This window comes from Podarcis tiliguerta, assembly GCF_965153285.1.
Source record: "Podarcis tiliguerta genome assembly, chromosome: 1".
Taxonomy (NCBI): Eukaryota; Metazoa; Chordata; class Lepidosauria; order Squamata; family Lacertidae; genus Podarcis; species Podarcis tiliguerta.
The window spans coordinates 46,838,440-46,854,948 of record NC_139534.1 but is presented as its reverse complement, the minus strand read 5'-3'; the positions used below and the strand labels follow the sequence as shown (position 1 = coordinate 46,854,948).

At 40.9% G+C, this 16,509-nt stretch overlaps 1 protein-coding gene across 23 annotated transcripts in view; it reads right to left on the bottom strand.

Moving 5' to 3' along the window:
• Positions 1 to 16,509, bottom strand: part of CLASP1 (cytoplasmic linker associated protein 1) — a 155,303-nt gene that overhangs the window by 9,924 nt on the left and 128,870 nt on the right. For 13 of the 23 annotated variants that reach the window (XM_083430168.1, XM_083430154.1, XM_083430155.1 and 10 more), the window contains 4 exons: positions 6,020 to 6,170; positions 5,526 to 5,772; positions 4,219 to 4,409; positions 2,020 to 2,148 (listed from right to left, as the gene is read on the bottom strand). In XM_083430168.1, the coding sequence (XP_083286294.1) occupies positions 2,020 to 2,148; positions 4,219 to 4,409; positions 5,526 to 5,772; positions 6,020 to 6,170 (718 nt within the window). Of the gene's footprint in view, positions 1 to 2,019; positions 2,149 to 4,218; positions 4,851 to 5,017; positions 5,773 to 6,019; positions 6,171 to 13,967; positions 14,085 to 16,509 lie in introns of all 23 variants that reach the window. The other 10 variants (XM_083430150.1, XM_083430161.1, XM_083430164.1 and 7 more) reach the window with 2 other exon arrangements.

Below are 16,509 nucleotides of genomic sequence, written 5' to 3'. Positions count from 1 at the left end.
ATTTTTTATTTTAATGCTTATGAAATGTACCAGAAGAAACAAACACTGCAGGATAATGTATAGCTGAAGGTAGCATTAAGAAGAGAGGTGGACCTCACAGCTTTCTGAAGCCACTGACTTATCTTAGGTTTGTATACTCTGTATTTTGGGGCTTGAAGACAGACCCAGATATGCTCTGTGTAACAAATCGAAAGTGTTTGTTATGTGACTGTTTGAGGAAAAGCAAATTAAGTTTAGGTATTTTTATTAGACAAAATTATTTGTTTGACCCATCCTCTCCACATCTGAAGCAAATTTATTAGGCTGTATGATAAAATAATGTATGATAAAAAGAACCAATTATAGTTTCAGATATATACTAATTTGTTCAATATTATATTTTCCTCAAGTTAAGATACCAGACCTTTTAGTACCAGTGCGTTTTCCTGCACTGTCACACTGTAACATGGTTAATATAATTCTAAGGCTGTATATACATTTATTCTGTACATGTACATTTCACTGTATGACAACTAAGATTATTTGCCACAAATAGGACAAAAGAATATGAAGGTTTCATGACTGTACATGCGTTTTTTTGCTTAAGAAAGTGCAGACTGTTTGGTATATGTTTAAGATTTTGCAAAAATACACGTTAAAAATATTTAAATATTTTGGTAATTCAGGTATCTATAAATACCCATTCCTGTAAGTATGACTTGCACATTCATCAGAAACAATGGCACCTGTAATTTTTACAAGTGACAGAACTGAAATATTTGACTTGCTTTTTACTTTTAAAAAGGGCAGCTATTTTAGCAAATTCCACCAGTTCAACATGAAGGTGAAGTGAAAATTCATAATTCCACAGGAAAAAGGAATTGGAGGGCTGATTTTCACCCACAAAAGGTACAGCTAAGCGAAACATACATACTGAGCACTTCAGTACTGAGTCTATATCTTCCTTTCTTTGCACTTTCCACAACTGTAATGAATACAACCAACCACAAGATATGCCTGCACACATCTGAAAGCATACATTGATTTCTGGAGTGGGATGCATGTCTATACTTAAAAAAAGTTGGTGCTTTATATATTCACAAATGCACACAGGTGGCAATGAGAGCATTAGAGTTTGAAGCAATTTAAGCACTATACATAATTTTGATACTCTATGACACAATTGTACAAAAGTGTTTTAGACAAAAAGGGAAAAAACCGGCGGAGAAAGCTTTGGGAGATGGCAAGCTTTTCCACTCACTTGTGGAGGTGATTCAGGGAAGAAGAAGGGGGAAAAAACCCCAGCAAGGGCACAGAGTCAAGGTGAATCAAAAAGAATGTGTGCTTGGGAGATGCCTGCCAATAAAGGCACTCCTTCAGAACAAAATGTTTTGTCCAGCTGCTTTATCTGGAAATCAGTTTACAACTGCTGTTAAATGCTGTTACAAAAAAATGAGTGTCATGTGGAGACTCTGGTTCCAAGAAAGTGTAGTACAGACATGCTGATTTATTAAACGGATTAAATATTTTCTGGTCCTCCTTTTTAAGACAGTCTTTACACATTTTGTTCCCATGTTGCTTGCTTAACCGGATAATGCCACCTTGTGCTTCAAGCTATAATCCTGCATGGGTTACATGGCTGTCTCCTGTAGCCTAGTTTGCCTATTACTCCCATTTTGCGGCCAAGAATTCTATTCCCATCCCACCCCCATTTCTCTATAAAATGCCTCAGATGTTACTTTAAAGTAACCCTACAGTACACTGTTGTACTCAGAGTTGACCCCCTGCTATTAATCTCCATTAATTTCAATGAGTCTACCCTGAGTAGTATTAGCATTAACCACCACCCATTCTATTTTAATACTTTTCCTTGGCATTTAGGTTCCTGTCTACTACAATTCGTTTTACATAGAACAGGCACAGAAGTATCTGTCAGCCTTTGAAGTTAAGCTTTGACCATTAAGAGGGCCGAGATGAGTCTCTTGCCAACAAGCCCTAGACAACAGAGCTTCTCCAGCAGCAACAAAACAGCCATCTCACCTCTTTGTGAGAATCTTTATGTGCTTCCAGTGTCTTCATGATAGTTAGTTCAGCATAGTTCTTAAACCTTGCAGGCTGGTTTCTCAAGATTTCTCGCAACACCCTCAGTGCCAAGGCTCTTATTGAATGCTAAATCAAAAGAAGAAGCACATGTTGGAGAAGAGATCATTTAGTTTTTCAAAAGAAAAGGGGAGCATTAGGGTTACGAGGCACTTGCTTAGCAATGAGGATCCCTCAAAACCACACATCATGGGTCTCAACTCATTTGCAAAATTCAGTTATATATCTGAGAACTAGGTAAATGCTACCAAACAGTGAGCAATTTATATGCAGAATTATTATATTCTGCTTCTGTGTCTGTTAACCCCCCCCCCCCCGCCAAATTTAAAACATTTGAACAAAACACAAAAGAATTATAATCCATAACACTGGGTGGGTGGGGAATAACTTGACTTTTCATGTACCTTTTAGTTTCTGAGCTGTCACCACGCTCTTAAATGTATTGACTGAAGTATAAGAGGCAGGTTCTGTTTTAAAATGAAGTGTGGGATTTTCTAGATTCTAACAATACTCTGTGGGTCACTTTCTCTCAGCTACCCATTGCTGAGAATCTCAAGAAGAGATATGCAAAGTTCTGATCCTGTATGTTTCTTAAATGCAGGTTAATACCAATAATAAAATCCAACACATTGCCTACTGAAACTCAGTTAAGATAAGTTTGTACTCCTCTTGTCTCACTGCATTCAGAAGAGCTACAACTATCGTTCAGCATAGCATACCCAAGTACTGTTCTATTTTATATTGCAATAAATCTAACCAGCATTTCTATCACAGTTCTTGTCATTCGGTGTACTTCCACCCCAGCCTTGCCATTTACTGATGTTACAAACAAGAATAACTGCTCAAGTTATATAACTGTTGGGTTGTGCTTTTGGATGACGGCCATTCCAAACAGTGCCTACGGTTTCAACAGAGGAGCACTGAGCTTAACTTGCTCCTGGCTGAACTTTTTCAGTACATCCTGAGGCTTTGAGTATTCACCTGCTCAGTTCACAGGCTAGAACATGACTCATACCCTGAATAAATCTTCTGACGCATCTATGACAACAATAACTGGTAGACACTAATAGCAAACAATAACTGGCATGCAACAAACTTTATTGGCTGCTTTCAGAATAATCGTTTGATGGCATTTCAAACAGGTAAAACCATGGGCACTACTTCAGATACTTCATATCAACTGAGTAAACTTTTGGTGGTGAAGGGCTAGTGTTTCAGTTTTTATTTTGTGGTGGTAGGCCAGGGGGTGGGGGAGATGGAAACCAGCTAGCATAATATTGAATGCTGTCGGTTATTTGCCTGTAAAAATTTAGCCAAGGGCCTTTGTAAGTTCAGACCATATCCTCAAGTGCAACAAACTAAAGTCTGGCCACCTTTGATTTACCTAGTTTCTGTATTATACTGCTGCCAAGGCAAGCTGGGTGACACTACATTTTGCTCAACAACTAAGAAATGATTCCATTGATTGCTTTGGTACGGTGCTCAGAAACCCAAAGGCGACTGGTAAGATGTGATGACCAAACTGAAAATTCCTTATTGCTAGCATTCTATTCCTTAGTGCTAGCATTCATAACTATATTCATACTGATCTGCCCTTATTCTCTCAGCTTCCTATCTAGTTGTGTGGGCAGCTCCAGGTCTGAGGGAGCCCTGAGTAAAATGCCCTCTGGTGGGATCGCCTCCTCCGAAAGGCTTACTTGGCAGCAGGGGTGGCAAGCAGAAAGGTGCACAGCAACGCTGGGGGCTGCCATTTTGATTTCACATCCTGCCTCAGAATGAGGCTACTTTGAAGGCATTACGGGAAATTAAAACAGCAGCGAGACTCAGCTGTCCAGTGCTGTTCAGAACACGTGGATAGATTTTTTTTTTTTAAGGGGGTGGGGTGGGGGAAACCAGATTTGGACCATTTTTTAAAGCAGTCTGAGGTATTCTGGAGAGGCCTGTCCAAAGCAGCTAGTTCTAGTTTCTTTGAATTCCTGGGAAACATTAATGACAGCAAACCACCACAGTATTGCCACTCCATCTAAACAATAGCCACATACAAAGGGAAAACATCACCCTTTGGCACCATTTGTTGTAGAAAATGTGTGTCACCTGAAAGATCCCTAAAAGATACTGGCTCCTATGTTGATAGCTTACATCTTTGTCCCCAAGCGTTTCCAGCAATAACAGCAAAATGGTCTTGAAATGCTCCTCCCAAACTCCTAGGTTGTCTTCCCTTGTAATCTTCAGTAGCTCAAAAAGGGCTCCTTTCCGTTCTTCTACCCGCTCATTGTGGTTGGATAACTCTTTTAAAAGATCAGCTACCAAATCAGAATGATCAATGGGCACTGAGAGAACAAAGGAAAAGCACAACGAGGACAAATCAGAACCTACTGCTGCAAATGGTTGAGGATGAGACGGATTCACATTGTTTCTTCACAGCATCTATAAATATGATTTATCTCTCATCCTTTGGCTACAATACATGTTGATCTATAACATTAACATACTTAGGGAGCGATTCAGTGTTGTGGTTGCAACTGTTCTTCCTGTCAGTGCAAACCATTCTGCTAGCCTGAGGGAATAATCTCCCCTCTCCTCCCACTTTGAGCTGTTCTGGGGGTTCATCAAGTCAGACCATTGGTCCATCCATCTTTGCACTGCCTACAATGGCCACAAGAGGCTGTTCATGTTTTCAGGCAGGAGTCTCTCCCAGCCCTACCTGAAAATGTGAGGGGTTGGCTCCACAATGTTCTGCATGCAAAGCTTGTGCTCTATTACTACTACTACTACTACTACTAATAATAATAATAATAAATTTTATTTATATCCCGCCCTCCCCAGCCGAAGCCCAGCTCAGGGCGGCTAACAACAATAAAACAGTACAAAAGTACAGCACAAACAACACTCTAAAATCATTCATTATAAAATTAATTAAATTAATTAATTAAGCTACGGCCCTGACTCAAACACACATAGACTGCTGTAGCTATTTACAGCCTCCAGGCTCATGATCCTGACTATTTAAGGATGCATCGTCTCCCCCTCAAGTTCATGTGCTGAAGCTAAAGCACAGAGATGGAATACTGGTCTACTACCAGGGGCTGTCAGAAAATGCGAAATGACTCTAATAACAATGGCATTCCTGTCATTCCCACCCCATCAGCCTTATCCTGTCAAAGTGATGAGGGGGAAAGACCGTAAATGTTAAAACAAACACTAATTTTACCCAATGAACAGACTCATATTATAGTTTTAAACACTAGGATTTCCCAATTAATAGTTTCATATTTCATATTATTCACTGTCTTTGCATATTCTAGCAGGGATGAACTAAGAGGTGATGGAAACTGAACTCAAGAAGCAAGTTTCAGTACATTTCATCACCAATTAAATAGGAATATTCATATTTTAAAGCAAGAATGGGATCGTCCAGGGATTTAGAAAACAAAATAAAAACAAACCGTCCCGAAGCTGATCAATATCGTCATCAAACACCGCCTCTTTAAGGGCACTCTTGTCATAGGCGCTGATAGTATCCGAGTGTGGGTAAGGGTTATACTCCCGGGCTCGGGGTCCCGAAAATGCACGCGGGGGCTGGGTGTTGAGTAGGGAAGTTTTGTTATCAAGAGCCATCCTTCCCCCTTCCACAACATCACTGCCTCCACGCACATCAGTGGCTGGTGAGGCTAAGCAGCCATCGCGAGAAACCTGTGGGAACAGGGAGAAGAAGGGCAATTAAGACTAACAAGTCTTACATTAGATGCAGTTACTGAGATTGCAAAGAGAGCAAAAGCTGCAAGATTTGACTCCTGAAGTTCAATGCTAAGAAAGGGCATTGGATTATCAAAGTCAAACGGCATGAAAATATTTTCCCTGTAGGAAAACTATTCAAAATCACGACATTTTGCTAACCATTTTCATCATCATCCTTTCATCTCCCCAGAAGCCTACTTACAATGTCACTGTCCTTCTTTCCATCACGCTTGATTGGTTCATTTAGATCTTCTTGACTGCGGAAACTAAACTTTTCAATTGCTTCTGTGACTCCACGAAGGGAACTGTAAATTTCATCAGAATTTAAGTTCTCTGTGTCGTAATCCAACATGCTGAAGATCAAACACATACGGAATGTTAAAAACAAAGAGTGGTTTTCTTGATTTTGATCTAGAATATAGCCCACTTGGGGACACATGATTTGAAATTCAGCTTCAGAACTTATGCTAACTTTCACAAGGCATGAACTCAGGGCCCCAAAACAGGGATTCAGAGGTTGGCTGTGGATGGTATAAACCTGGCAAACATAAACTAAGTATTGACTGTGATACTACATTTACATGGCGAACATGAATACTCAACCAGCCCTTTCAGTGAAGCAAATAATTAAAAGTGATAATTTCAGCCAAATTTTTAACAGCATTATCTCATACTACCATCAACCAAAAGGCACATCAAAATTGATTATTTCCATATGAAGTTCAAGCATTCTAGCATATGTAGTCAATACTAGTTCCAAATAAATGAAGTATGGTAAATGGTTAGTAATAAAAATGCACATCGGTGATAATGGAAACTGAAAAGTTTATGGCACCATGGACAATGTATGAAATACACAAACCTAGTTTTTGGGCTTTTAATTGTGCTTTCCAAGAAACCAAAGTCAAATTATCTAAATTAACATAAATTGATTACTGTATATCCAGAGGGAAAGCTAGTTTAACCTAAAGTTTAAACTGGCTTAAGTCTATTACTACCATAACTAGAGTATCGGATATGAAACAGCTTCCCTTTGGCCCAACTGAATACTTGATCATCTCTGGATCATCCAGATCTGTCACAGGTAGCCCAGTGTGATCACTGATGCCAATGTAGTTTGCATCAATATAATACTTGGAATAGATTTATGCAAGAAATGTGGGGAGCCATCAGCAAAGCCCTGCTTTTCTCTAATGCTCACTGGGAACTTTGCCCCCAAATACCAGAGTATATGGGACTAAATATTACCAGAGACAACAGCAGACCGCCATTACATATAAAAACCCTAACTATGAATATCATTTGAAAGCAGAGCACACTGGTGGTTGCAAAGCAAGGCAAGGGAAATGACATTCTTCCTGCAATCCTGTTGATGTGAACTAAGTCATCATTTTCTTTAGCATGCCATTTCAACCTTGTCTCATGGCTTGTCTCACTTCATACTAACCATGATCTGTAACCAGATCATGTTCTTGGGTTTTTAGTTCACAGTTTGTCTTGAGCGCATTAAACAACTTGCAGTCCAGCTTCAGATGACACACTAAGCCAAACCATGGCTTAGCTCACAGTAGTTGGACCAGGCACAGAGACCAGTATGCTGTCCTCTTCGTGTTGTGTGTGAACCAGCTATGTGCAATGACTCTTGGGCTGGAGACTATTCATTGTTAAAATGAAAGGAATGAGAACAGAATCCCATAGTTTCCAAACAGGGGTGAAAGATGGCAATTTTCTCTCTGCACTGGTATGCCTCAACTTAGAAAAGATATAGAGCCAAACTAGACACAATGGGGAAAACATTCATGGGTGTGCGCTGTTCACATATAAAACAGAGTGTACATGTATTCATTTTTTACAACAAGAAATGCACATGGGCAAGGGATTTGAACCCTAGCTCCCCCTCCCCCACTTTACCTGTGTTTCCAGTCAGGGTTCAATAGAAGATGCTTTATATAAAGATGGGGGCAGCACTGTGAATGAACAAAAGTGTCTGCCCCCTTCACATATAGTGTAGTCCAAAGAAATGTGCCTGAAATAAAGAACTGGCAAATAGATTCTCCCATCACATATTACCTCTGCTGAATGGATGTTTCGCAAAATGGAAACATATTTTGCCTGGCAACTCACCAGAACAACACTCTGGTTTCAGCAATTGACAATTGTCTAGAAGTTTCTCTTCCTGGAAGGGATTCAAAGAACTGCGGACCAAAGACAAGATTTATGTCTCCTGAGTTCTCTGGGCTTCATGAATACTGGGAACAGATACAATCCTTGGACCTCTGTCAATGCACTAACTCTGCAACACCAGCCCAAGTAGCACTACCAGAACTGAATGTCCATGGTGTGTTTTGGCAAAGCAGGCATAAGGCAACACCTAATCTCTGAACAAAGAAAAACTTGGAAGGAAGATCTGCCAGTGGTGGTGGAAAAACAAACAAATATGAAAGCCCTTTCAAATACACTGTCAGTTTCAACTACACCATCAGTTTCAACAACATAATTTTCAACCACTTGAAAATGTGATTGTATCTCACTGATAAGAAGATACATAAAAGTTATTTTTTTTTTTTTTTGCAAAAGAATCAATTTCCTTACATTCTGAAGATGGCAAAAATAAAGGGCCTCTCATCCTGGCATTGTCTACACCACCCACAGTGAAAATCTTGCTAGGATGATTTTGTGGAATGGTTGAATATGGGATTTACCTATAATAGCACTTGCATCGTTATTCTACCCAGTCTACCACAAAATCAAGTTCTCTCTCTACATCAGTTATTTCTCTATCATATTCAAATGTGCCACCATTTCCCGTGTTCTGAAAAAATTGCTCATTCTGTAACCAATCTTCTTTTACCTCCAAAGTCCTGAAACTTGCCATTTGCTCATGCGGTCTCTACACCATCTCTCTCTAACCAGCATAACTGAAGGTCTCTGGACTCCTGCTGCGTATACACCACACATTTAAAACACACACTCAAAATCCTGATTGCTATACTTGTTAAGAATGCATGAAATAGAAGGTATGTGAGGGATAAACTATAGTTCCCAGGATTCTTTGAGGGCAGGAGTATGCTTTAAATGCATGGTGTGTACACAGCCTTTGACCTTACCTTCCTTGATTTATGTTATCTTTCATACAGCTGATTGCTTCTCTTCCTACCCATCACAACCTTTCAGCAGCATTCCTCCTGCTTTCCTTGGGACTTTTCTTAATCTCTCTATGTTCTGGCTTTGGGCAGCTTCATTAAATTGTATGGCATTCAAACACAGACTCACTTTCCAGATCTCTACTTCCTTCATCCAGTCCCACATCTCTAAGGGCTTGGGCATTCAGTGCTTAGGTTTCATTGGGCTTTCGCAAGCTCACTATACCCAAGGCTGCTCGTCTTTCTTCTTCTCTTCCTTCTCAAGCCTTCCTATACTATTACTATGCTATAGCCTAAAAGAGCAGCAGTACAAATAAAAGGCTAAAACAACAGCTAAACAAAAAGGCAGGACTACTAACCCTAACCGCACTAAAAGAGGCCACTATGCCACCCTTCAGCCTAGTGATTAAAGCTGGATAAAGATGGAACTAGACATGAGTCGGGGGAAGAGCATTCCACAAGTGGGGGGGGGGTCACTACTGAAAATGCCCATTCTCATTGTCCCATGAAGGGCCTTTTGTATCCAATCACCCCTACCCAGCTGGTCAGACACAAAGCCTTAGCTTTATCTTGGATTACTACTTCTCATTTGCTTACCAAGTCATACTGATTTTCCTTGTACAGTATTGTCAGAATCAGGTATTTCCTCTACAACCCCTCAGTTAAAACTCTGCTTCACACCGTTGCTATCAAGTGCTTCCTTTTCACCTCAGTCTTATCAGACCTGTCCAGAGCTCTGCTGCCAAATGATTCACCCCTCTCTTCATTCTGAGCTCACACGGTTCCCTTGCCACACCCAGTACAAACTCCTTGTGCTTACATTTAATGATACCTCCTCTACCCTCCATATCCCAAGAGACCCCAACTACCACATTAGTATTAGAGGTTACCGTCCACACACTTTCACTGCGGAGACACTGGTAGTTAGGTAAAACCTTTTTTAAACTGTTTAGCAGAGTTTATTTTCATTCTCTCTCACGGAAGTCGTGAACAATGACAAAGTTGTTGTTTCAAAGATGATGCACAAACTCTGTGAAGTCTCAGTCAAGAGATAATAAATAATAATAATAATAATAATAATAATAATAATTCTACCCCGCTCAACTGGCTGAGTTTCACCAGCCACTCTGGGCAGCTTCCAACAGAACATTAAAAACAGAATAAAACTTCAAACATTAAAAACTTCCCTAAACAGGGAAGATTTTATTCCCAGACCAGGTACAAGCATTACAATAGCAAAATATATTTTCGACTGTTAACATAAACAGCAATTAATAGTACACTTTCAAACAAAAGTATTGTCTTATCTTATCTCTAGCACCTCATAAATTACAGGAACAGGAATATGCAAAAACCAAACCGAGTGGTCTTCTTATTTGCACTTCTAGCTGATGCTAATTAAGCTCAGAGTGCCACTCCCATGCATTCAAGGAAAAAACTCCGGAACCTTCTAGAAACTTTCTACTTGTTACTGGCAGAATGATTTCTTAACACTTAGCTCCTCCAACTCTACCATCTTTAGGTCTCTAATTTGAATGATTTCTTTATCCATTCTCATTTTTGGCCCACGATCAAGTCATGGATGGCAGTGGTCTTATGAATCACTGACCTGGCATTGCACAGCAGCACCTTCAGGTCATGTGGGTATCCCTTGCTGATTCTAGTACCCATCCGGTCAAGACCAAACCCGGAGGCAGGGATAGTTCTCAAACAATGACTAAACCTGCCTCCTCGGTAGTGACATGGTCTGGTCTTAGCTTCTCCTCCTGCCCGTGAACACTGAGATCGGTTGTCCCAGTGCATCCCCCCCGTGGAACCTGCCCCAGCCATTTTGTTGGCTCCCAGGCAGCCCTGATCCCCCCCTAAAATCAAATTAAAAAACCAAAAACAATAAAAACCAAAAACAAAAGTTACAAACATGCCAAAATTAAACAAATTCCCAAACCTGACTAAACATCCATCCCACCCCCAAACCTGAGGCCTCCTTGGAGCCTTATAAGCTGTGGTGGTGAGTATGGGCCTGCCCCCAGGCCCAAGGTGGAAAATGGGCTTTAAGGGGGAGCGGTCCTCCCCAGTACTCACTGGCAGAGCAGCAACAACAACAACAAAAGACAAGCCTGCTGGATCAGGCCAGCATCCTGTTCTCACAGTGGCCAGCCAAATACCTATGGGAAGCTTGCAAGCCGTCTACAAGAGCAACAGCACTCTGCACACCTGTGATACCCACCAACTGGTGTTCAGAAGCATAATGCTTCCGACACTGGAGGCGCAACACAGCCAGTGTGGCTAGTAGCCACTGATAGCTTCATTCTCCATGTATTTGCCTAGTCCTCTTTCAAAGCCATCCAAGTTGGCGGCTATCACTGCCACTTGTGGGAGCCACTTCCATAATTTATCTATGCTCTCTGTGAAGAAGTAGGCTACCTTCCTTCCCCTTCCAGCTGTAGCTAAAAATTCACTCTTTCTGTGACATTTCTGGTATAACCTCCCCCCCATATTCATAGAGTACATAGAAAACTTAAGAATTAGCAACTGACACCCACTCGCACGCATCCTTTGCAACTCTTGGCTCTCCTCTTTCTACTTATGTGCCTCTCTCCCTGTTGTTTCCTCCTTGGGTCTAAATTTAGATTATAAGCTTCTCAGGGCAAGGCAGGGTTTTTGTTTGTCGCATTCTATACTGTTGCACATGCACGCAATAATAGCCTGCATCTATTGGAAACACTATTTGCATCAGTTCGTTTATTAGTCTGTCGAGAATAAGAGTGGGTGGGGTGACATTATTTTAGAAGTAGGGCTTTTTTAAACAAGGTTGATGTTGGCTATTAAAAGAAACAAACCACCCCTACTAACACTTAGTAGCTAAAGCAGCTCATAGAGTTAATTCAGAGAGAGTTTCTATTCTGAAACAATAACATCTGTGGAGCACAGTTACACAAATGTGTGGGTTATGTCATACAACTTGTATCATGGAATGGAATTTTGTCTTCAGCCTTAAAATATCAGTGGCATCCAAAATCCACAAGGGAAGAACCTATTTTTATAACCTAAGAATGAATCGTTACAAAATAGCCAAAGGAAGAAAGAAGGAAGGAAGAAAAGCAATTTCCAGAATATTGTTTTTTTAAGAGTAACCACATGTGCAATAAAATACATTTAGGCAGTACAGGAATTGTATGAGACACAGATAACACGAGGAGAGAGAAAAAGAAGTGCAAGATGGAACAACATCCATTTACAAAGAACAAATATATCCCATCAATCATACAAGATAGAAACAATGATTCATGCAGAAAACTGGAAGAATTACAAAGTGAACAAAGAGATGAGGAGAAATGTGTGGCTTTTACAGATGTCACAATATTATTTCCCAACTGCCACAGCCTCCAACAAACACACTTTAGGATTCAGAGCTCACCAGTTCTGGAGCTTTTAACATTTCCCCTAAAGTTAACCAGGATTGGCCCCTAAGGTGAAAGAGAGTTCTTCTAAATATCAACAATCTCCCTCTCTTTCTCTACAGGCTGACAGAATCTGGACCTGTGTGAGATTCCTCATTCCCATTTTCCTATCCATTGCTATTCATATTCCTAGCTGTTGCCTGTGAATGTATCATAATGGCAAATAGAATGTTCTGTAGTACAGTGCTAATGAAGTCTTTGCCCAGTAAACTAATTGGGAACGCAATCTATCTGTTCCAGTGTTCTCACTGTTCATTTATTCTGCAAAGAGAGTTGGATGCTTATAGAAACCTTGGGAGCTGCCTTACACCAAGCCAGACCATTGGCTCCATCTAGCTTAGTACTGTCTACACTGACTGGCAGCAGCATCCCAGGGTTTCAGACAAGGGACTTTCCCAGCCCTAACTGGAGATGCCATGGATGGAACCTTGCACCTACTGCATAGAGAGCACATGCTCTACCACTGAGCTATGGCTGTTCCCCAATCGAGGCAAGCATTCAGTTCAGTGTGTATCCTCAGAAAGTGGTGTAATTTGAGAGGAGACACTGTCAAGTTAAAAAGGGGGCTGAACAGAATGCCAATCTTACTTGCCTTGATGCAGCCAGAAGCTACTACACACATGCTGAAGCAGGCTTGCTCCTGTATACAGATGGGGAATAGTTTGTGCTGTTTCCCCAGCCTGCTCCAGCAGTAAGGGCAATCCCAGTTGGCGGAATCCCAACTTTATTTACTGGGTTCCAATTTAACTGAGGCTAGTGACTATGCACAGACTATACAGCAGCTAGGGCCAATTCACATTTAATGCAGCAAAACAGTGCTTGCCTTTTGCATGGCAAATTGAATTGCGAAAAGGTGATATATACTTCTCCACAGATTGCAGAATACATGCCAGGAAGCTATGGCCAAGCTGGTTCATGTCATGACCAGCATGCGTAAGATGCACTGCCCTTCACAGACATTTGCCCCCACCCACATCAGGATACACACAGCAAACATGCCGTGCAACATGTGATCCAGCCCCTATATACTGATTCCCGGTGCAGCTGAAAGACTAGGAAGCACAACGCTAAATGCAGAGAGGCAACATGGTATTTCCCAACGCCGCCCAATGATGCCAGGAACCCATTTTCCCCTTTGGTAGTCAAGGCAATGTAATTCGCTCCCCGTGCTTCTGGTGTTCTGGGTGGTTTATCGCAAGACTCTACCCCAGGCTTCACTGCACAACGGGGAAGTGGGCTAAGGTGTGTTACCCTGGGAAACTTGCTTGTATAAAGCAAGCCCTGACGTTGCCTTTACTGCAGTGCTTCCAGCAGAAGGAATGAAGGAAGAGATAGGAATGGTTTCTGACAATTCAGTGTGGTGGCTGAACAGGTAATGCTTCTGGAACTGAGAAGTGGAGATTTCTCCACAGATAAAAAGTAGAAAGCAAAGAGCTGCTGCCTGCCTCTGCCTCTCCAAGACAGTTTGGAAAGCACCCTAACTGAGACAAAAGGTAAATAACATTGTGACACCTCAGACAAGATGGATTAACAGGTAGCTTGTTACCTGGGAGAGTAAGAGCGCCTGAAAGTCTTGTGAGGAGGAGCAACGGGGATGGAGTTAGGCTGAAAAAGGGGAGGGGGGTGCTTCGACAGCCCATCTGCACTCCAACCCCAGAAACGACTGCAGTGATCACAGGAAGAAAAGAGAGAAAGGGAGGAAGAAAAAGAAAAAGAAAAAAAGGAGAAAACAAAACTATAATCTGAGTGGCTGAGTCTTTTCATGCTTTCTCAGCAAGAGAGGAACTTAATAGAAACAAACCGGACAGAAACACTCCGTGTAAATATGTTGTTATTCAGTAATATCTTTAGTATCAACCAACGTTGTTATTTAAGGATTCCAGGACAGTCAATGTGTTGTTTCTGTTTGCGCATTTCACAATATAGACCCAGGATGTTATCCTGCAATTGAAATCAGTGAAAATTTGGCCATTGGCTTTCTCTGGAAGTGGTTTTCAATTGTTCACCTAATATTAAAATACTGAGGTGATTGCTGTTCTGAATATGCATCTGGAACAAATTCACCTGGGTAACAGAATGTAGGCTCCAGAAGGGCTTTAAACTAGCCAAGTGCTTGATGGTCACCAGGTCTGATGTACACATCCACAGATGACCTGGCAGCGGGAGGAATCTTATAATCCATTTTCCCAATAAAACTTCCAGGACAGTGTTTCTTCTTAGCATTATAGCTATGTCTCTGGTCCTCTGACTGAATACTCATATGAACAGTAAATACTTGTCATCACTGGCAAGTTCTTCTTCAAACAAAACCCACAGTTCCTCCTAATCCACCCCATTTCAGCACTTTACACATTTTAAAAAGACAACTTCCAAATTAGTAGGTCTACTGTCAGGCTGAAGCAGAATGGGCCTTGAAGAAAAAAAAAGGGGGGGGGAAGGTTGTCCAAGGCCCTGATAAATGGCAGGAGCTTTCACTGATGACTTGTGACTCTAGGTAATTGCTTCTGTGCCATCTTCAGTCATTCTTCAAAGCTATTGCTCTTCAAAACATAGAAGCAAAAAGATGTTCTTATCCTTCTGCCTCCTATCAGAGTGGTCTACATTCTGCTTTCCAGCTCCACCCAATCAACTTTTGTTGACTAAACATAGTTTTTTGGGCTGAGTTTTCTCATGCATGTTATAATGCTTCACTAATGTTTTGAGAAGACTAAGGCTGCAGCTCAACACCATTGAACTCAATTGGATTTTTGAGTAAACATGCATAAGATAACACTGCAAAGTCAATATGTATTTCCATCTTGTGTGATTTAAAAGTTAAAAGGCAGGAGAGAGGGAGATTCAGTACAGATGGAAAATTCCTGTTCTGCTAACTATAGTTGGGAGATTGCAAGGACCCCGTGGGTTCAATCACCCTCCTTCTCTCCTCATTTTTCCTTTTGAATTTCCCTCTCCTTTCTGTTTTCAAATTGTAGTTTCAAAACTACAGTGCATATTTTTCTATAATAATAATGTATAATAATAATAATTTATTACTTATACCCCACCCATCTGGCTGGGTTTCCCCAGCCACTCTGGGCGGCTTCCAACAGGAGATTAAAAATACATTAAAAATTAAAAAGACATTAAAAGCCATGGTTAGTTCTAAGTCAAGCATAGTTAGGAGTGGTGTTAGGCTAACATTATCACAATGTTCCAGCCTGGTCTCCTAGACATTTATTAATGATCACAGAGATCTGTCAGGTCAGAGAAGGCTAGATATGGAGCCCACAATCACTGCTAGAACCTAACATCTCAGGACATTTCCTTCTGGAGTTGCTGGAATATTCAATCCGTCACTTTGTTTCTATTGAGTTTTAAATACGTTATAAAGGTAAAGATCACATTGGTGTATGAAAAATGCTACAAGACTGGAAATGGGAAGTCAGAAATAATTCTATTGCATGTCACAGCAGTTTCTTTCTGAGCAGCGGAATAAGGAAAGTCACTCAAGAAAAAGAGATAAGAAGAGCAGTTATGCTTGCAGATACTGGTTCCCGGAGAAAGAAAAGAAAGGGTAATAAATTCCACAGATGCCATTCTCACCTACCTGTGAGGGAATCATCCAAAGTCATTCAGTCCCAACTTTTGAAAGACTCATGCACACACACACACACACAGAGAGAGAGAGAGAGAGAGAGAGAGAGAGAGAGAGTGTCCACCAATCCTGTCACTTTATAGCCATGCAAGTGGACAGGTTTATAATTCAAAAATACCACATCCTATCAAGAAAATAACATTTCAAATAGAAGAGGAATTATTTGTTAGAGAGTTCTCAGGCATTATCAGCCCCAAAGCATCTGAAGAATAATGCAAGACGTTGATCTCACTACTACAAATCATTCATTCATTCATTCATTCATAGTTCAAGGCTGTGTTCCTATGTCAACTTTCTGACCTAGGTGCAGGATTTTACTTTTTTGTCTGTTTTAAAACTCAAGGACAGCAGCATCAACAACAAAAATTAAAAAACAGAACACAATTAGAAATAAATAAACAGTAAATAAATTCAAAAATGCAGCAAGCATTTCAGAGAGCTGAACAGGAAAGCT